General features: G+C 42.9%; 1 protein-coding gene across 1 annotated transcript; it reads left to right on the plus strand.

Annotated features, from left to right (window-relative positions):
- The first annotated feature begins 677 nt into the window (after window positions 1-677).
- LOC124146699 (indolethylamine N-methyltransferase-like) lies at window positions 678-8,132 on the plus strand. Its single transcript, XM_046517132.2, has 4 exons — window positions 678-726; window positions 4,293-4,437; window positions 4,917-5,124; window positions 7,395-8,132. Exons 2-4 carry the CDS (start codon window positions 4,302-4,304, stop codon window positions 7,705-7,707), a joined length of 657 nt encoding a protein of 218 aa, XP_046373088.2. The 5' UTR covers window positions 678-726; window positions 4,293-4,301; the 3' UTR covers window positions 7,708-8,132.
- The last annotated feature ends 13,960 nt before the right edge of the window (window positions 8,133-22,092 follow it).

Genomic DNA, 22,092 nt, shown 5'->3' on the forward strand with positions numbered 1-22,092 from the left:
GTCACCCTTAAAGCCTTGAATTAATTACCAAAGTGTTAAATCATTGATCAGGATATAATCTCCAGAACTACTGACCAGTCTGTAATACCCAGATGTTATATGACCGTTGTCACCCTTAAAGCCTTGAATTAATTACCAAAGTGTTAAATCATTGATCAGGATATAGTCTCCAGAACTACTGACCAGTCTGTAATACCCAGATGTTATATGACCGATGTCACCCTTAAAGCATTAAATTAATTACCAAAGTGTTAAATCATTGATTAGGATATAATCTCCAGAAGTACTGACCATGTCACCCTTGGTTCAAGATTTAATGCTGACTCCCTGACCAGTACGTAGAATGTAGACATAAACTTTGGGACATGCCACTGGCTTTCAATGTCTTGTAGCGACGTGTTGTGGTCATGCAGCTGTGCCGCTGTCCCATCTGCGGGCAGGATATAGGAGGACATATGCATCCATTAACCAGTGTATAATTAGTGGGGGAGGAATCTGCATAATTAGTTGGGGAGCATTGTTGAAATACCAGTCATGAATCATCCGATAATATAAACAACATGTGACCATGGTCTGATGTGTTTTCAACATATCAAATAAGTTTCAGGGCACGTGGGGGCTCGATCACCTTAAAAGGACCTTCCCATGGTTAAACATGGTTAAATGGTCGTCCCCAGTTGCTCATTGTGTGGCGAACTTATCCTGTTCAGTTCTCAACAAGTTTATGTGAGTATCAAACCTTGTGTTCTTGGGACGCTTGTGACGGTTTGCGACAGTGCATTACTGAGAGAGAGATTCTTTATTTCCTCCAGATGTCATTCCTAGGATTGCAAAAATATATATTTAATTGTGCTTGGTTTAAACAATAAATAAATACGCTTTACATATTTTCTATTCCGGTCAGCTTATCAATTCATATTCAAATACGGAGACAGATATCCACTGAAAGATATATTTCAGATGATGCTTCAGCTTGTACAGATATAGGCTAATTGTAGTATAATAGTTTCCGACATATGTTGGTTCAGAGTGTGGGCAAATTCTCTTACAGGCCGAATAAAAATGACAACATATCTTGATTCGAAATGCATTCTTTCGAAAGTTTATTGTGTGATAAACAACATAAGGTTATAAAGCAGATCGATATTCCGGGGACAGTAAAGCAACAGGCAAAGTACAAGGTATATTAATTTCGTATGAGGTCTCTTATCACGGTGCCTGCTTGTGTTATTTGATACATTAGTGAACTATACTCGTACTTGCAAATAGTTTCATGAACAAGATTTCTCCATTTCAATTTCGGAGGAAAATATTAAAAGGCAGTTACATAGTTTTTTTTAAGTTATCAAGTGTTGATTGAAGTTATCCACAGATTGTCTTTGATTTGACAGGATAGACGCGCAATTCTTTTTTTAAATTTTTTTATTATTTTTTGGGGGGTGGGTGGGGTGGGTGGGGGGTGTTACAGCAAAATTATTACAGTTCATGTTGCATATAAGCGACCAAGAAATACACAAGTTTGCATTTATTTATATATGCAGTAACTATCCAAGAGTCGCAATAATGGTTTCTGAAGGAGATCTGTTTATCAAGACCCGGTACTATGCGTGCAAAATATCTTTGTGTGTATTTCAGCAGATCGGCATGTTGACCCTTGATGTCGAAGAGACAGTCACACTTATAGAGCCTGGTTTTCAGCATCAGTTTGAGCCATATTGTCACTCCTGATGTTGGATCATTGCTATTTTAATAAAAAAAAGTCTTGAGGAGTTGATATTTGGACTTGGTTTGACATTACTTTTCAATTATTGTTGTACAGGAAAGATTATACGTCAGGAGTATCCCAGCATATATATATAGTAGAGTCAGTGGTCGTAAGGTATGTATCACCAGGTTTACAATTAAAGTTATGCCCCTCGACTTTTGCTTTGGTGAACAAAATTATTGCTTTGTTTGATGGATTATGTTAGGCAACCCCTTGAGGGATACGTATGTACAATATCAAGGGATATTTGTAAGCCTCTCAGTGACGGGCTAACACATGTAAAACTGTAGGGATATCCATACCATATGCACGAATGCCACACTGTGTTTGTCTAAGGGCTGTAATACGATCATTGATAAAATAAATTCTTCTTGTATTCATTTTTTTGGCATTAAGAACTCTGTTTTGTATTGAAATAGTGTTTACTTTATTGACCTCGTGATAGCTTTGCTCCATACCACGTCAGATAAGGAAATTGAAACTATATAATTTTTTGATAAAGGAAGAAATGAGACGTTGTCCTGCATAAATTATATGAAATCATATGTTCATATGCAATCTTATCCGGACCTGGGGTTTTTTTCCTGCTGAGGTATTGACGGCCTCTGTTATCCCTGGAGATGTAAATTCTTGTTCCACTTCCCCATCAGGCCTCTGTTGTAGCTGTATAAATATCTTTACCTTACCAGTTATGTCCTCTTTGAATACTTCATCAAACATTTCAGAATCGTAGGCTTTGGCTAAATCTGATAAATTGTTACCCCATAATGTGCAAATATCTAATGCTGTAAAACCACTTTCATCCTTGTACTTAAATATATGTATGTCGGCTACCCTCGTTGTTCGCCTACAGTTTAATAAACAGAATTAATGCAAATTCAGCTGACCTTTCAATTTTCGTTTGGGTATTTGTTTTGTTAGACTTATTTCATTTTCGATAGAGACGATTGAAGTGTCTCTTTTAAGTTAAGAGATGCGCAAATCTGAGTTTTCGTCTTATCGTTTTTTAGCCATGCTCTTCGAGGCACACTCACGCGGTAGTGTGGATCATTAAGTCCGTCTATGTCACCATGTTGTCTATTCACTGAGATACTGTCTCAGACGCATTTTTAATCGCTTGCTGAGCTCAGTGACATTCGTGATTGAGAGATTCCCTTTAGGGACACACTATAGGGACTTCTGTGTGCACGTGCATCTTCTGATGTTCTTGAATGATGTGAAATTTCATTGTGATTAGATGTGGCGTTCAGATTCAACTCCACGGTATTGTAAATGTAGACCTCAACCATAGCATTAGTTGCCTTGGTGAGGTGTCTTTGCCATAGTTTAAACTTGGGAAAAAACATACCAAGGAGTTTATTTTATGGTCTTTAGATAGAGTGTTCAAACTTTCTTCTCTTGAAGAAGGTGAGGTGAGTTGAAATGGGGTTTAACGTAGCGTTCAAGATTTTTGCCCTTATATAGCGACTTGCCTGCACGTGTGTGTGGCTGCTTGTACTTGTCCGGACTAATTGCGGATTTTATAGTGCTACCCCACAAAACCGCAGTTTAATAATGATAATAAGAATAATAATATTAATAATAGAATACAATAATTTTGTGCACTTTTGCACATATTTATTTGTCTGATGATCCTCTTGGGTGTCAAAACTCATAATGAAAACAAGGCATTCCACAGTTTATTTAAACGAGCCAAAGGTGTGGGACATTATCGCAATGTCAGTGTTGATTTCGTTGATGGTTCTGTACTGTTAGACGGTACAGAAATGAGTGTCAACCAAACCAAGTGCCATAATCAAATCGGCCCAGACTCAGTTTTTCAAGGAGAGGCTATCTGAACGACCACTGCATCGAGTTTATGTGAAGTGTGATCATTTCGGATAGAGACGATTGAAGTGTCTCTTTGAAGTTAAGAGTTCTGAGTTTTCGTCTCTGGGTTTATGGTCTTTTAGCCATGCCTTTTGAGGCACACCCACCACTAGACCACGGAGGGGGTCTCCATTGATGGAGGATAGTGTTGTCTGGCAGTATAGACAGTATGTTGTAAGTTTATCTCTCATGATTGTCAGTGGCAGCAAATAACCGGCTAACCTTTCATTTAAATTTGGAAATCATCCTGTAACATCAGCTATAAAGATATGTGAGGTATATAATGTACGATGGATACACACGATGTGTGACATTTAGATATCGCTTTTACTTGTCTACCATCCTCTTATTTCATTTGGGGGCACGGGTGGCCCAGTCGTCTAATGCGCCGCGATTCGCTGTGCAGGGTTGCGTCCCTTGGGAACGCCAGAAACCTATGATTGTGGGTTTGAATCCCGGTTCGCCCCGATTATGTTTCTAGGTTTGTCAGCGCCATACCCGTGCTCGTGGGTTTCACCGAAGTGGTAAACGTCTGAGACCTGCATCACTTCGGGCTTTCCTCCCCAATAGCTGACACGCCGTGATATAACTGGAATACTGTTAAAAGCGGCGTTAAACCCAACTCACTCACTCTCACACTCTTATTTCATTTTGCCAGTATCAAACGATGGCAGTGGATCCCATGTTTGTCCAGGATTACAATGCAGCGTTTGAGCCCGAGACATACTTGAACACCTTCTACAATGACACCTCTCCCAGGATGGCTTTCGGCCTGACCCAGTTCCACGAGGCTTTTGCTTCAGGTGGGTAACCTGTTACTATAGCCTTAAAAAAGAGTGTTTTCTTCTGTGTTAAGATTGACATGATAAAGTAAAGCGTATCCCTACGTCGGCGTCACCATCCCCATAAACTACACATTGAAGCAGATTATTTGCCGGATAGCACGAAGTAACCAGCATTGTACCGTTCAACACTGGGCGTATTCATTATATTGGTAATTGTTTCGTTATACAGCCGACTCTAGTTAGATGGCAAATCCAGGGCTAAATTATCTACGTATCTATCTGCTTTGCTTTTTATCCAACAAGGGTTGTTTCATGTTATACATTTCACTTGCAACACTTCTGTGGACACTTCAATTGACATCCGTGTTGTATAATTGTTCAGCCACTGTTGTGAGTTATCTACACTGTAACTGACGATGAGCAAAGTCGATGTCATTATCAATTTCTATACATGGCCTCTGTCGAACGTGACAAAAGTTTCACATATATTTCTACAGGAAACATCAAGGGGAGACAACTGCTTGACTTTGGTACGGGACCCACTATACACTCAATCATCAGCGCGTCTCAACACTGTGAAAGCATCTTACTGGCGGAGTTCTCACCCCAAAACAGAGACACCCTGAAACAATGGCACAGTGGAGAGCTGAAACATACTAGCCATGCCATATTTCTTGACTATGTCCTCAAACTGGAAGGAAAAGGGTACGATTCTTATATTATTACTTTAATGAAGCTACAACAATGCGCACCTGCATGTCAGATGGCTAAAGTCGAAGTCACAGCTATTTATTGCATGTAAAAAGAGTTATAAATAAGTAGTTGTACATATTTGGATATATACTCATGTTTAACAATTTGTTTCTGAGGGAAATGACAATGTTTAACATATGTAGCCAGTTATATGACAGCATCATTTCCTGAAGAAAGCAGGTACAGAATAATATGACAGATAGCGTTCTGGTATATGTTTCTTAGATCACAATAATAAGGAGATACAAAAGTAAAATGAATTTCATTTTCTATAGCTGAATAGCATAACGGTATAACCTCTTCGAATTTTCATAGGACATTTTCCTCCTTCATTTATCATGAGATCTGACAATCCGAGCCTAAATAGAATGAATGGACGTCGAAGGGTTCTTGATGTTAATGTTGATAAGTATTTTTCTGGTTGAATAAGACTCTTAAACGTTCTGTACAAGTCATACCATGAACTGTTTTCTAGAGTGGAATGCCATTCCTGATAAAACATATTTATAGATTATTCACGAAATTGTTTCAATAGAGTTTAACATCAGCAACTGTTTGGTTTAACCATACAAAGCCGTAGCCATGAGAAAACAAAGGTTTCTAATATGTGATGCCCATGTTACTTTGCCCATGTCATCTTAACGTACAAGCATATTATAAGCAAGTTTGGGGATTCGGCGTTCATACATTTCAAGAATATTAAAGCAGTATTTCAATCATCTAATTTTGGAATTGATAACGGGTATCTGCCACAATCGCCATAGACCATTCAATTGGGTGTTGATTGACTAACGGATAAGAATTGTTTACAGGCTAAAAGATGTAGCTCTTCGAGATGATCGTATCGCTATAATCCCCATACTTCTGATCCATATACCAGGATTGGTTCGATTTAGGCATCAAATAATGCTCCTTCTTATTGCGAGACAGACATTACATTGATTTAGGCCTTCTTTGCACGTGATGTTAAGTCCGAGTCACTTTTCTTGAAGTTCGTTGTGTGGGTAGACATTACACCAAGATATGTATAATGGCTCAGCACATTAACACATTTACCATCGAAAAAACATCTATCATTCAGTGCCACCTGACCACCTCTTCTGAAAATGACACTATTTGTTTTTATCATAGTTAACTGACAATTTCCACGCTTTGATGTAACATTCTAACATGCTAAGTTGTTTTTTTGCGGACGTCAACGTAAGGGAAGAGTATGTAATGATATGTGTTGGGCTCATTGTGATTGCCTGATCCATGGAAAGGCCACTGGACAACACTGCCCAGACAACATACTGGTGCCAATAATTGTGTCGTTTGCGTGCCATGCTGGTGCTAGCTTTTTCCTTCGAAATAATTACTTTGAGCAGCATAACAATCACCAGAATGCATTCGACAGCCACGAGTTGTGACCTTTCCCTCACCTTCCGTCTGGAATATGATCAGGATACGTGTACGCCAACGTCAAAGGTCGCCATCTACGTTAGCCAAACTGGGCCAGGTGCTGCCAGAACAGAGGACAAGACTCCCTCAACTGCCCATGGGAGATTGATTCAGACAATGTTCTGCCATATAAACGAATTTTCAACCAATCTTGGGGCATGAATTGATCAAATCATCTCAAATTATCAATCTTTGAAGGCACGCTCGTGTCACCTTTTTGGCTGTTTGCACCCTTATAATACAATGGTACACCTAGTCCTCATTTTTTTTCTTATCCATCCATTACCACCACTCTTTACCTCTTTTTATTTCCGTAATCATCTGTAATGTTCGAAAACGTATCTTTTTTAGAGAATATATTTCTCTTTTTCCTTTGACTATCTGGACATTCAAATAACACTTTAAATCTAGTGTTAATGCACTTTGACATCTACTCTGAAACTAGAAGGCATGTGAAGGCAAACATTTGCGTTGGTGACTAGTTTGCTCACTAAATTCTGTTCTTAATTGTTCTAAGACCGTTAGGTTCTGTTGTTGCAACTACTTTGTTAATGATATCAACTTAATTTACATGACACGAGGATGTATGTTGTGATAAAGGCCGTACATAGTCATGTCAACCTTTGTACTATTATCCAACAAATGTTGCAAAACTCTGTGAGTCGTGTGGTTTCATTGTTCTAATGTTTATAATCTACAACACAATACCTTGTCATTCGTTTCAAGAAACTGTTAATTCGAAAGCATTAAGTAAAATTGTGATATCTGTATATTAACTTCAGGGATTCTGTGTCTAACAGAGAAGCCAGCATGAGAGAGAAAGTGTCTGGCATCATACCGTGTGACATCCGAAATGAGAACCCCTTTGCTCCATGCTTCATCCCCGCTGCTGACATCATCACATCCTCCCTGTGCATGGAAGCAGTGGCCCTGAGTATTCCCGAATATGAATCTTATGCAGCGCAACTTGCTTCAGTCCTGAGACCTGGAGGACACCTAGTTCTTTTCGGCTGTGTTGGGGGATCTTTCTATACAGTTGGTACCAGTCGCTTCTCCAGCTTTGGTATGACCAGTTCAGAGACACAGACTGCGTAGACAAAAGCTGGTTTGGAGATTGAAACCTGGAAGGAAGGTCATTGTCCAAATTCAGGAATTTCGGATATTGATGGATTCTTCACTTTGGTTGCAAGGAAGACGCAGGCGTGAAAACAGAAGTTATTAAATTACCAGGTCTACATAAAAAGGATAGATATGTATGGAGATGGCTATCTTATTCAGAATAAATATGACATACTGTATCCTCATCATTAAAACAAATACAAAGTAACGCCTATGTCGGCATAATTTTGCTTCATTTGCTTGTGACCATTGTCAGTCTAGGTCTAAACTTTGTCATTAGTGCCTTACGTGAAACTGAGGTAAGGTGAGGTGAAATGGGGTTTAACGTCGCGTCCAAGATTATTGCACTTATATAGCGACGTGCATGCACGTGTGTGTGTGTGTGTGTGGCTGCTTGTACTAGTCCGGACTGATGCCGATTTATAGTGCTAACCCACTGAGATACCATACCGCAGTTTAACATGAATACCCCACTCAGACACAGTATACTTACTCCGAGCCGACCAGTCCTTGTTTTAGCCCCTTTATGCCGAGCGCCAGACAGGGTAACAACAAGTACCATCTTTTAACGTCTTTTGGTATGACGCGGCCGGGGATCGAACCCCGGACCTTCCGCTCTCCGGGCGGACGCTCTACCACTAGACCACGGAGGCGGCCACGTGAAACTGAAACGCTGTAACTGTTTGCTTGATATACATAACAACATGTGGCTTAGATGACATGAAAAATAAGCTCGAATGAATACAAATATGGGACAGTCTGTTGGCTGAACCTAGATCCATTTTAATATAAATGTTAAGATAAGTAATAGTAGCTTTACGCACTGTTATACGATTTCTTGTGACTTTTTAGTTACAACATTTCTTGGAATCATTACATGGAAAGAAAAAGCAAGAAAACCATTCACATTATCGTAAGACATATCTTCTAAAAGTCCATTGTACAATTCCAACTATGTAATGAAGAAAATCAAGATATTTATCTGACTTCTTGTTATTGTGCTTGTTGTTTAACGCCGCACTCAGCAATATCACAGCTGTATGACGGCGGTATGTAAATAATCGAGCATGGACCAGACAATCCAGTAATTGACATCATGAGTATCGATCCAAGCAATTGGAATACGATGACATGCATCAGCCAAGTCAGCGAGTCTGACCACCTGATCCCTTAAGGTTGATATATAATTCCTGCATAATTTTGCAACATGACCTACAGTTGCGTCGGTTTTACTTGTTAAAATTCAAGTTTATAATTGCTAGTAAATTACTGGATCACCTGCAACAACAATGCGGCCCTCGGATGATAGCTCAGGGTGAAGACGGAAGACAAAACTCAGGGGTGAAGTTTTAGATGAAAGCAGCCATGTTTATTGATGATGGGTGGAATAGGTCGAAAAGGTACACGTTGATAATAACGTGACAGACCGCACACCGGGACCGAGTGGCCAATGTTCCCGGGTGCGGAGACCCGCTCTGTCACTTACACGAGTCGATGATCTGCTGTTTCCCTGACTGACCATGTCTGTCAGGTTTTGTAGATAGAGGTATGACATAACGTGGGGCAAGATCATTGTAAGGGTAGTGACATTTGTTACATTTGACCACTTTCTAAATGGCATTGTGTGTTCATAGCCTTTGGCAATGGGAGCCGTGCCAATTTACACTCGGCTGAGGGGCACACAAAGTACGTGATCTAGACTACCAGTTGTCGGACTTTCATTTGTGGAAGACTCGGTGGCTGAGTGGGTTCACTGATATTGAGTGCTGGCGGTTAGGTGCTTCACTCTGGCAGTATGGGTTCGAATCGCGGACGGGACGCAACCCAAAAAGTACGAGAATCTGTACTTTACAAAGAAAGTGTTATCCCGAATATAACATTTGTTACATGTTGGTGGAACAATTCCAAAAAGCTAGTACATTTTGTATTTATTTTAAGAATCAAAGTTGAGCATTGCAACTGCAACATATGGCCGAATCTTCATGAGAAACCCTCTATATTTTACTTGGTGATACTTCCAATTCCAAAGCCAGGAAAGGACTCTTCATGGTAGTGTCATTATCACTATTTTGTTAAATATTATGCTAATTATCATTCCCTTTGTTCAGTTACCTGTAAATGTTTGATGCATCTCAGTTTGATGATAATGGGTCACTTTGGGGCTGATTTGGCCATGTTCCATTTGTTCAGGAATCAGTACAAGCGTGTCTGAACATAATCCACACATGGTGTTGTAAGTGTATTTCTCTAAATCTCTCATACTAAGCCAGTTGGAAATACCCTCATAATATAGAATAGTATTTTTCAAATGTATTTAAGAATAAACATTTCTTGGCATATAAAAACTTCCATAATCATAAGTATTCTCTGCTAAAACCATTGTACGATTCCGACTACATAAGCATGTGCTTATGAATCCCTATCACAATACAGTTCAGTATTTATTAAGCTAGTTAATAATGACTTTCAAACACATCCGTCTGCAATCTCATGCTATCTCAGGCAAGTTAATCACAGTATTTACATACCATATTGTGTTGCCATTCTCAAGGATTGTGCAAGGATTGTACAAAGTTTTGTCATACGTTCCCCCACTGATGCCACTATTGCTAATCTAGGACTTTGGAGCATGCCGCCCCCGAACCGATCTTCTTCTCCATGACACAATGATTGACGTAACGTTCACCTCGACGTCGGTACACTCGAATCCGTCCATCGCTGTGGCTGAGGTGAAAACGAGACTCGTCAGTGAATAGAACTTGTCCCAACTGCATGGCCGTCCAGCAAAGACGCTGTCCACTGTAGACGTGCTTGACGGTGGTTTCTTGTCAAAATGGGACGTCTGGCGATTCTTCTGGCTACAATCCCTGCACATCTGAGGCGTAATTTTGATGTTTTCTGAGTGGTTGTTGTCAGCACGATGCTAAACAATGCATATCGAATCCCGTTAACGCATATGTTTTTATACCCAGCCTTGGGTAGTGAAATGCATGGGGCTTGCATAAAAGTCAACTTTTGCATGGAATACATGCTTGTCTGTGGCAGTTGCGTTTTTGTGACTTGATTCCATACATGTACTACAATATTGAAAACCAAACTTCCCGGCCGCGTCATACCAAAAGACGTTAAAAGATGGTACTTGTTGTTACCCTGTCTGGCGCTCGGCATTAAGGGGCTAAAACAAGGACTGGTCGGCTCGGAGTAAGTATACTGTGTCTGAGTGGGGTATTCATTTTAAACTGCGGTATGGTATCTCAGTGGACTAGCACTATAAATCGGCATCAGTCCGGACTAGTACAAGCAGCCACATACACACACACGTGCATGCACGTCGCTTTATAAGCATAATAATCTTGGACGCGACGTTAAACCCAATTTCACCTCACCTCACCACAATCAAGCTACCGAGTAGCCATTTTGTCCAACTACATTCCTTAAACGTCTTCTTTAGTTTTAAGTTGGTCTTGCTCTTGATGAAATGAAACAAAATTGACAGTTTGAGAAGTAGGGTTACACAGACCGGCGGCAAATCCCGTCACCAGATTCCTTATTGCCAGGCACTGCTTGAGGTGACCCGCCACATGTAAGTTACTTGAACCCTGTGGATGACACTGGGTTGTTTGTCGGCCATAAATATTAACACTGAGCATGTCCGCATGACTTGTGTATGCAACAGATTGCCTTGACATCAAGCCAACTCCGCCATGACAGATAGAACACACACACTACCACGCACGCACGCACGCACACACGCACGCACGCACGCACGCACGCACACACACACACACACGAGTCGCTATATTAGTACAATAATCTTGGACGCGACGTTAAACCCCATTTCACCTCATCTCAGTCCCAAGGGGATGGATTTGGTTCTTTGGGTGAAGGAAGGGAGGGAGCGGGGCAATAATATACTCTTAAAAAAAAGAAACGCAAAACGGGTGCAAGGTGCAAAATGAAGAGGTTTAATGTATTATAGTGTCAGTGACTAATTTCCCGGATCAGCAAGGACATGCAAACCACTAGTCGGGAAACACGTACGATTCGGGAAAAACGCACCTTGTGCAATAACAAAAGGGCCATGGGGCTGGGTTTGTGATTGCCTGGCGTCAGCGTCAATCGAACAGTGACAGTTCAACAACATGTCAAGATTAACAGAAGAAACAACGTCATAGGCCGTTTGCAGACAGGGGAATCCCGATCAGCTGTAGCCAGGGTTTGTAATGTAACGCAAAACACAATCACAAGGCTGTGGGATCGGTTTCAACAGCATGAGTCAACACGTGATCGGCCACGGTCGGGACGACCAAGAGTAATCGTCCCACCCCGACTGCGCCAGCTACGTGAAAGGACGACCACAGCCACCCCAGCCGCATCCAAAATACCCGGACTGCGCAGAATCTCCGACCAGACCGTACGAAACCGTTCAAGAGCAGCAGGTCTACGAGCAAGACGTCCTGTTCGACGCGTCATATTGAGGCGACAACATCGTCAACAACGACTGCATTAGTGTCGTCAACAAAGGGTATGGACTCAACTGCAATGGAGAGGTGTCTGGTTCAACGACGATTCAAGATTTAGAAGTGGACAGGTTTTGTGGGGGTAGCGTTATGATGTTGGCGGCTATCACTCTTCGTGGCAGGACAGGTTTGTTCCATATCCAGGGCTCAACGATACATCAACGAAAATCTCCTACCACACGTCCTCCCAATTGCAACCAACGGCAACGGTGTATTCCAGCATACAGCACGGATTGCAAGAGCCTGTCTACGCAAAAACAAAGTTGATGTTTCCCCCTGGTGAACGTTGTTCTCCCTCAAGATCCCCGGATTTGAACCCGATAGAGCACCTGTGGGATCAATTGGATAGATGGCTACGCCGATGTCAACCACAACCCCAGACGTTGAAGCAGTAGGCTTTTTGCGTTGCAGGTCGAGTTGGCTACTATTCACCAGGATGTGATTCGCATACTCGTCTTTTCCATTAGCAGGAGATGTCAGGCCGCTATCGATTCCAACGGGGTACATACGCGTTATTGATGGTCTCTGACCTTCACCTTGGACGTTTCCTAGACAGACAGACAAACAGATTGTTTATTTGAGTCTCACCTCACAAAAATAATTACATAAATACATATAAAAGGACATAAAAGTGAGCCACCCGTTAAGGGTTACGAGAGATTTAAAATATATCACATTATGTTCAGCATAAATATATTGGTGTAAAAGGGGTATGAATACTACCCGTAACTAGCTATATAAAATATTTTTTCTTCGTCGGAGAATTAAAAAGCAGGTTTTGGCTGTACAATATACATAATATTTAAAAAGTACAATAAGTTTTACAGTATTGCATAAACTTTCACGCAAATCGTCGTACACAGGGCAATCAAGTAATACATGATAGTATTTGAGTGCAGTACTCTGGAACCGCTCCTGGCTTCTGATTGGTCGGTTGGGTCACGTGACCTCCGATGACGTCACTTCAGGTTTCGGTTTGGTCACGTGACTGCGCATGCGCGTAGGGCATTGTGGGCCATGCGTGCGCATCCAAGATGGCGGCACATCCCTTTCCGGTGGCGCGCGCATCCAAGATTGCGGCACATCCGTTTCCGGTGGCGTGCGCACCTCCAAGAGGGCGGCACATCCGTTTCCGGTGGCGTGCGCACCTCCAAGAGGGCGGCACATCCGTTTCCGGGGAGGAAGGGGAAAACCCAGAGAAGCGCTCGTTAAAGGTGAAAAAGATCGACATTGAAAGAAGCGCGTATAAAATCCTTCATGTGTACTGTTTTTTGTGTGTTCTTTTATTTCTAAAAATAGAAGGGGTGCGGGTGGTGGTGGTGGGAGGAGAAGGAGGGAAGACGGAGGAGGGAGGAGGAGGGAGGAAGGCGGGAAGGGAGTTGGGTTCTTTGTTTTGTTTTGGGGTGTGTGTGGCGATGGCATGTGGAAATGATAGATCACTGAGACGAGCTTATCATACACAGTCGACGACTCTGCCACTTTGTTGCTAGGTTGACGTCATATCGGCGAAGGATCTTGCACAAAATTCCACAAATCATGTCATCAGGTATGGTGATGTGGTTGTAAACTTTGAGGTGTAAGGTTTCGTTCCACAAGGCGATCGTGTATTGTAGCCCACTATGACAGTCGTTCGTCTAAGTTACAGTCGGTGAGTGGCGATCACCTTAGCGCTACGATCATGTTGTGGAATTCTAAAGGTGTTGCCTGAATTCTAAAGGTGAATCGCCATGCACAGATATGGACGTGGTGTAGGAATGCAGGAAGCGGTCAGATGTCGATCTTGATTTGTTTTGTTTTTGTTTTTCTCTGGGGTGTGCATTTCGATCCTGTTTTGTTTTTCTTCATCCTACAGACAACACAACACTTATGTTTGTTCAACTTTTTAATCCCCCGCTCACATGAACCAACACAATAAAACAAAAGCCACAGGATTAGGGGCGTCCCTGTGACTTTTGTGAACATGAACGTATGTACACGTATGTGAACGTATGTACACTCCTAAAATGCAGTGAACAGGAACTTTTGCCACTTTGATAGTGAACGTATGTACATTCCTAAAACGCAGTGAATGTATGTACACTCCTCAAACAGGAACGTTGACAGTCAGGTGATCGTAGGTTCAGTGAACAAGTGTCAGGTCAATAAGGGCAGAAAAGGTTGGTTCTTTTGATGTAGGGTACGCATCTGGCCACTCAGTCGAAAGGCAGGCATCTCATCCACAGGAACGGAGGAAGACACTTTGGTATAAAACCATGCTAATACCGTGGCATCATTCTTGGCGGTGTCCTTCCAGTCCAACGTATCTAACACTTGATTAAGTCCACCCACGCATGCGATTGGTCAGCATGTAGAGACAGTACACACCACACAACGTGCTGTATCCATGTTGTAAGGGGTGTGTATTCCATGGTTGTTGAATCTGACCCATGCGATTCAAAGTCTCTTCCACGGATCCAGGAGCTGGACGATAGATGCTCACGAGCGTCTACCTGGTTTGTGCAAGGTGAAGGTACTTTTGGTTTGCAACCAACGCTTGATTTGACTTTGCGATGGCATGGTTTTCTTCTTGCTTTTACTGGTTCTTGCATCTTGAGCGTGGATGCGTGCTGCTTTCCACAAAGGTCGCCAGCCTCCAAAACTTGCAGGATGAAAGCAGTTTTTTTCCAACCAGGCCGTCCAAAGGGAAGTAGGAAATCAGCAGAGGGAAGAATGCGCTGTCGCATCTTGGTCTGTCGCTTCATTTCTCTCAGACTGATGCCACTCGGTACATGAATGGCCTTTTTATAGAGAGGGGGAGAGATTTTATTTTTTTTCTTAGGTGGTGCTCAAGGGTATCCATGAACCTCGCCTGTTGATGAATCTGTCCTGTTTGGTATCAGACGGAGGTGGGGTCATCAACCATGGGGTTGGCATCACATCTTTTTCTTCTTCCACTTGTGGATCCAGCTGTTGCAAAAGGAGGTGGGGGTGGCATCTCATCTTCTTCTTCTTCTTCTTCTTCCGCTTGTGGATCCAGCTGCTGCTGCCTCCTTCTTCTTCTCTCTTTGTGACTTTGTGGGGAGAACTTGGGGAGGGGGAACTGGGTATTGGGTGTTTTTGGTGTGGCATGCGGATGCTGCTGCTGCTTCTGCATCCATTGCCATCGTTGAGGATTTCCAATTATTTCATGAGGGACATGACTGTTGGCAATTGGTGACTCAAAATGGTCCAACCTGCAGGCCCCTCTTTGGTTTTCTGGTGACGCACTAAATCGTTGATCAAGTCCACCATGTGTGTGTCAGGGACAGGTTTCCCTTCCACAGTCAGGGTTCCCTCTGGAGTCCAACTCAAGTCGGGATTGTTTTGAATCCTTGTCATCAAATTCATGGCTTTACTGGACATGGCTTTAGGGACACTCATGACCACTTCGTCTATCACTTGTTGAGGAGGAGCAGGTCTACCTGTGGTGTCCATCGTTGATGGTGATGGCGGTGGTGGTGGTGGTGTCACTTTGGGTTGTTGTGGTTTGAAAGTGTTGTTGTTGCTGTTGTTGTTGTTGTGCTGTTGGCGCTGCAACTCTAGCAACACAACAGTTGGTTGTATTCTTGTTCCGCATGTGAAAAGGCTGCTGTGACCTCTGCATCAACCCATCCATCTCTTCCAAATTTTGGAGACATTTTTTTTCCAAGAGAGGGGTGTGAAGTGTCTGACGATGACGTTGTTTGGTGGCCTGTAGACTTTGCCATGTGTCTTCAGACACCAACACCATCTTGCGTGCGTACTTCATGGTGGCACACCACACACTGATCCCAACCTTCCTGGTGTCAGACCATTTATTACTTTCCTCCAAACAAAGAGGCTAGGGCAGAATCAATAAGAGGAATGAGTCCTCCTAATAATCCTCCTCCATGTTGAAGAAGTTTACGTATCTTGCTTAGAGGTACTTAGAGGTTTTTTCATGAGCATGTTCAAGACTTTACCGTGTCGTTGCAAGTTTTGACGTTGAGTCGTGGTCATGGGAATATTGCCTGCATACAAGTTCACCACACATTCACAAAGGGCACGGATGAGATCGGTAGGAGCATGTTTGAGAATGGCTTTGTGCATCGCTGGAGCGGCAGCACACAAATGACACAGAGTGTGTTTCTGTTTCCTGAGGCACTGAGACATCTTTCCTGCATGGAGGTGTTAGCCTGAATGAGGCACCTGATCTGCAGCTTCTCCCTTTTATCAGGCAGTGGCAGGAGGGAGTTGCAACTGTTGATCTGCCTTCTTGGACTTTCTTTGGGTCCGCATGTGCACCAATCGTCTGAGAGCATCAGCTTGATATGCTTTCATGACATTTTCATGAGCCTTTACTTTTGGCTTAGTAGTCATCGTTGTTGTTGTAGGTCGGTGGTGCCTGGTGTTACCCTGTTTGAGGAGTGGTGCTTGAAGATAATGTTGCCATTGCAACAGAATGTGTGTCAAGACCCCTGCAAGTGTTCCACTACCACTGCGTTGCATCAGGTAGCCAAGACGTTCATCCATAGGCAGACGTGGATTGACAATTTTAGTCAGGGTTTATCATTATGTCTCTGCGACCACGTCTTATGTTGAGCTTTCAATGGGATGTGTCCTGCTCTCAGGTTCCGCACGACAATCGCAAACCACTGCAAAAGACGATTTCTTCCTTTGACGGCAAGGGTTGTCGGTAAAATAGACGGTCTCTTGTCTTTTTTCTTCTTTCGTGGGGACTCCTGCTGCTGCAGACGTTGAAAGCGTTGAAGATCAGGTGGGGGCGAGGGTGCTGATGAGGAAGGGCGTTGTTGTTCCTGACAATGCTTGTTCAAGGGTACCATCGAAGAGTAAGACGGACCTGGCGTGGACTTCTGCTGCTGCTGCTGCTGCTGCTACTATTGCAGAGGTTGAAAGCGTTGAAGATCATGTGGTGGCGAGGGTGGCGAGGGTGCTGATGATGTTGAAGGACGTGGTGATGGCTGCTGCTGACGATGCATGTTCATGGGTACCATTGAAGAGGGAGACGATCCTGGTGGTGAAGGAGTCTTGTGAAATACAGAGGTCACAAGTCCCTGTAGCAATGAGGGGGAGACCATACTGTCATAGACATCATTCACCATCTCTTTGTCTTTGTTCTTTCCCTTCATAGGATGAACCTGTTTCCGTCTTTGCCCCATGATGGATGTAGGTCAACTGAAGGAAGGTCTGGGGGTTCACCTGCTTTTATGAAAGTCTCTTCATCTCATAGGATCGGCACATACACGAGGGGTAATTCAGATCTCGAAAACAGGCGGGCACGTACGCGATGGTCTTGCAACGTGGTGGGCTTCAAGTCCAAGAACAGGTTAGTGTAAGGCTCTCGGGTAGCATCTTCATAGGCTTCACGCAGAAAAGGAACTTTGCCTGGAAACACCTGGCGAGTCAGACTGTCAATCTGCGATGCATCTCTCGGATTTTTAAAGAGGACCATGTAGTGAGCATTCAGACTGATGGTGCAATGTTGCGGCAATTGAGCAAACAAGTTCTGAGTGAGATACAGCACGGATGTGTTTCGGTGATGACTTTTCTTGGTGAACCATCGCAGCACTTCGGTTTCTTCTTCTTTCGTATTGTCCCCCAGCAAATCATCGATGACCAGCCAATGTGGGGACATCCCTTTTTCGGGCAAGGCATGATCCGCTTCTTTCATGCTGTGCACAAACTCAAGAGCGACCCCTAAGCGGTCTGCCATCTCTTCAAGCTCATGATGAAGCGGTTGCCATTCGCTGTACACCCACACAATGCGATGGGGTGACGTATCCAACACCTCGGGGCGATGCATCTGCTCCATACATGATTTCACAAAGGAACTTTTTCCTGATCCCGTGGGTCCCGCAATGAACATCATAAAAGGATGGCGTAGGGTCGAAGGGGTGGTCATGACCTCTTCATCATCATGTGATGCCATCCTGTGTTCTGGCTGACTGACACCAGGCAACTGATCCTTTCAAGCATGACCTTTCTCTTTTATCTATTATTTTTTTTCTTCCTATCTCTCCCATGACCCAAACAATTTCTTATGAAAAAGAAACACAACGGTCGGTCCGCTTTAGAAAACCGGGGCTCAGACCAAGTGTCGGAATGGACCCATCAGCACGATGCGTTTTCGACCAATCAGGAAGCAGGGTGTCAGTGCCTCTCCTATAAAAAGAGCGAAGCCACGCACACCGTCACAGTCCGAGCACTGAAGGAGAGATCAACCATGTCGTCTCGATGCAGCTGTCTGACGTGCCAGACCAACAGTCAACAATGCCGGCGGAGGAGGAAAGTCTATTCGTGGACAATAGTGGGCTACACACGGGGTGAATCGGAGAATCCTTGTAATCAAGGAGACAACCCTTGTCCAGCTTGTTTCCAGTTTGTTTTCCAACGGCCCTTTTCAGGGCCACCCATATGTCCCGAAAGAACGCTTTCATCCTTTGCTTTGACGACCCTCAAACCCAAACAAAGAACCCGACTCCCTTCCCGCCTTCCTCCCTCCTCCTCCCTCCTCCTCCCTCCTCCGTCCTCCCACCCCCACCTCCACCCCCACCCCTTCTATTTTTGGAAAACCGAAACCGGAGGTGACGTCATCAGAGGTCACGTGACCCAAACGACCAATCAGAAGCCAGGAGCGGTTCCAGAGTACTGCACTCAACTACTCATGACATTCATCTTCAATACTTTCCTTACACTGAAAACACACTCTTTCATTCACATTCATATTCGTATATCTGCCTGTTTCCAACTTCAGAGGAGCAGTACCTGATCTAAATTTGGAGAAGGCAGAGCGGTAAGAACGAGGCATATACATACTTACATAACTTTCACATACATACCCATCTTTAAACATTCTATACGTACGTAATTTGTTACCACCCGTTTTTTCCGCCAGGCTTGCATAAAGGTTCATTCCAATCAGACACATACTTTCCCATGTGTCATAGCTTTTTTCTACCACCAAATTCATATTAGAAAATATATATAAATCAACCTATATCGGTAAACTAATCTGACTATTCTTAAAGTAAATTCAGTATAGCGAATGCACTAACTGACCGCCGCATACAAGATATTTTATGTTTCACATATGCGGCTAAACTCATGGTCACTTCAGCTGTGGGACAGTGGCTCATTATGCAAGTCTGCCCAGCCAGGCTGACAAAAAGGGTCACTCTCTCTGAGAACCAGTGATTAGTGAGTTAACTTCACGTCACAGGGCCGGCACACATGGTCAGTCCGACTGTGGGTCAGTTAGGCAATATAACAACCTACTTGAATAAATCCGTAAATAATGACACGCCCATCCATGGTTACAGCCGATCGACCGCTGACACCTTGGATGTTGTGATCTTTAGTTATGTAACATAATGAGTTGTATATATACGGCGGTCGGTGGTAGCAAACTTCACTCTGCTTCCACCGAATAAACGCCATCAACTCAGCAGCCTTCTCTGTTCTTCAAGGTAAGACACTATTTACTTAACTGTTAACTTATTTTGTCAGCTTCGATCTTAATACGTTAGGTGTAGGTTGGATCTATTTCGACTATATCGTAGCGTTGTGAAAATTATCATTGACTTAATATCCAGACAATACTTCCTCCCGCGAACGTATATTAGTATACTAGTTGCACGGCAACATCCTAATATGAGTATGTGTACCAATGTCAATAACTTGTACGTTCCTACATTCAGTGACACATACTCATAGCAATGATTTGGCTGCAACCTAGTAAGAATAAAAACTGAGTCGGCCAACATGTATTTATATCGTCTCTTATAACAGTATGTTGTTAAACTATCCACGCATGACTGTTTTCTACTGTTTTCTACAAGACATGTTTTCGCGTAATAAATGCCTTTTAATAACCATCCGTTAAACAAATATATTGTACACCTTTACAGTCATGTCATTATCGGTTGTATGCCGATTATATTATTATGATCATACGTGTTGTACACGTAACGAATTATTATAATTATATGTATACAATTATATGAATATGACTCTACCTCTTAACACGTGTTGTACACGTATCATATTATCTTGTCATTATAATTAAATGTACTTCTGTGTACACTTCACTCTGCTTCCACCGAATAAACGCCATATATATATATATATTCTTTATTCCTCCATAGGAGAGTTACAGACATATAAATACAGTATTTACAAGTGTACGAAAACAGGCATTTTTATGTTAAGTCTATCCCTGCTCACATGTCAGAACATATAATGTTTCTTCACAAGGTCTATATATTTCTTCAATTGGAAGAGACCTATGACTGCAGCTTTTGCAAAGTTCTCTACCATCTCTGGACTTGCTGGGATCGGGGGCGTACATGCAAGGAGACAGCAAACTAACTCAATTTCCTGCTTGTTATGAAGAGCCACGCTGACTTCCACTGGACAAGTGTCGACTATGCTACACCACAAACTGTCTCTGAGTTGCTCTGTCTGTGGACATATACACACAACATGGACGAGCAAGTCCTGGTGGGCAAACATACACATGTCACACACTCCCTGGATTTTCCCAGGTCTCCAGACTGCGCACAAGTGGATCACGAAGGTTGCAGCTTGTTTCAGATCTGGGTTTCTTCTAGCAATTTCCCATGCTTTGTGAGGGGAGATAACCGGATGAATTTGTTTAAAATGCATTAGGTCTGGATCAGAGTTTATGCGTTTTCTCCAGGTTTCAAGATCATTCGCTTTAATGGCATCTTTCACAATTTTCTTCCAGGTATGACAGCTGGGGAATGTACCATGGGTACTAAAGCTGCTCAAGAATTGCTCAAGATTATATTTAGACATAATACGTTTAATGTCAGGAACATAACCCAGGGAAGTGGTAGAGCAATAGTAATTTGAGAGGGAAAGCCTAGTACTGAAAATTCTTCTCGGAAGGAACGTTATTCTACTATTGCATAGGTTCCCTAGAAACAGAAGTTTTCTCTTGTCTATTTCAGATTCCAAGGGGGTCCATCCAATTAGGGCATTACAAATATCAGTCCGTGTGCTTCGAGGGAGACCTTGTGCAATTTTTAATGCAGCTCTCTGGGCACGCTCTAAAAATAACAGTTCAGCTTTGCTTAAGCCACACCACAATTCACATCCATACAGGGCTCTTGGTACACAGACGCTCTTTAAGATGTTGGAACTCACCAGAGGGTTCAGTCCTCTTACGTGGACTCCTGTTCTTAACAACGCCATTGTGGTAGACCTCATCTTTGAGCAGGCATCTAATGTCCGTTCCCAGGAGCTGTATTCCGAGTCAAGTAAAATTCCAACATGTTTAATTTCTCTTGTAGTAGTGATTTCTTGACCATACAATGTAATATTGATGTTAGCGGCACTTGATGGGCCAAAGGTCAATAATTTGCTCTTTGACGGAGAAAATGTAAACCTCCATTGCCCACTGTATGTTTCACAAATAGACACCATTTCTTGAAGATGTGCTGGCACTGGAGAGATCAAAGTGATATCGTCAGCTTGGGTGGGAGCAGTAATGCTGACGTCCAGTACAACAGATCCCTTCTTACTCCTAACTAAGTTTCGCAAGAGCTCATCTATATACAGTAGGTATAGTTTTGCAGATAAAATGCTCCCTTGTCGAACACCTCTGTGAAGTTGAAACCAGTATGACTTCTCGTTGTTTGCTAAAACGCAACTTCTCATATCCGTGTAAATATGATCAAAAATTGTCCAGAGTGGATGTGGCACTTCCATATAGTAGAGTTTCAGGAGAAGGCCAGGCTGGTAGACAGTGTCGAAGGCCTTAGAGCTATCAAGGAATGCTACATGAACTACATCGGAACGCTCTGAGTAATGGTAAGCTGTT

The sequence above is a fragment of the Haliotis rufescens genome, unplaced genomic scaffold (assembly GCF_023055435.1).
Source record: "Haliotis rufescens isolate VD_foot unplaced genomic scaffold, xgHalRufe1.0.p SCAF_3, whole genome shotgun sequence".
Taxonomy (NCBI): domain Eukaryota; kingdom Metazoa; phylum Mollusca; class Gastropoda; order Lepetellida; family Haliotidae; genus Haliotis; species Haliotis rufescens.

Coding starts and splice junctions, on each gene's coding strand:
- LOC124146699 (XM_046517132.2), top strand. CDS start 4,302: ATGGCAGTGGATCCCATGTTTGTCCAGGATTACAATGCAGCGTTTGAG. Junction 4,438..4,916: donor CCACGAGGCTTTTGCTTCAG/GTGGGTAACCTG, acceptor ATATTTCTACAG/GAAACATCAAGGGGAGACAA. Junction 5,125..7,394: donor CTCAAACTGGAAGGAAAAGG/GTACGATTCTTA, acceptor TATTAACTTCAG/GGATTCTGTGTCTAACAGAG.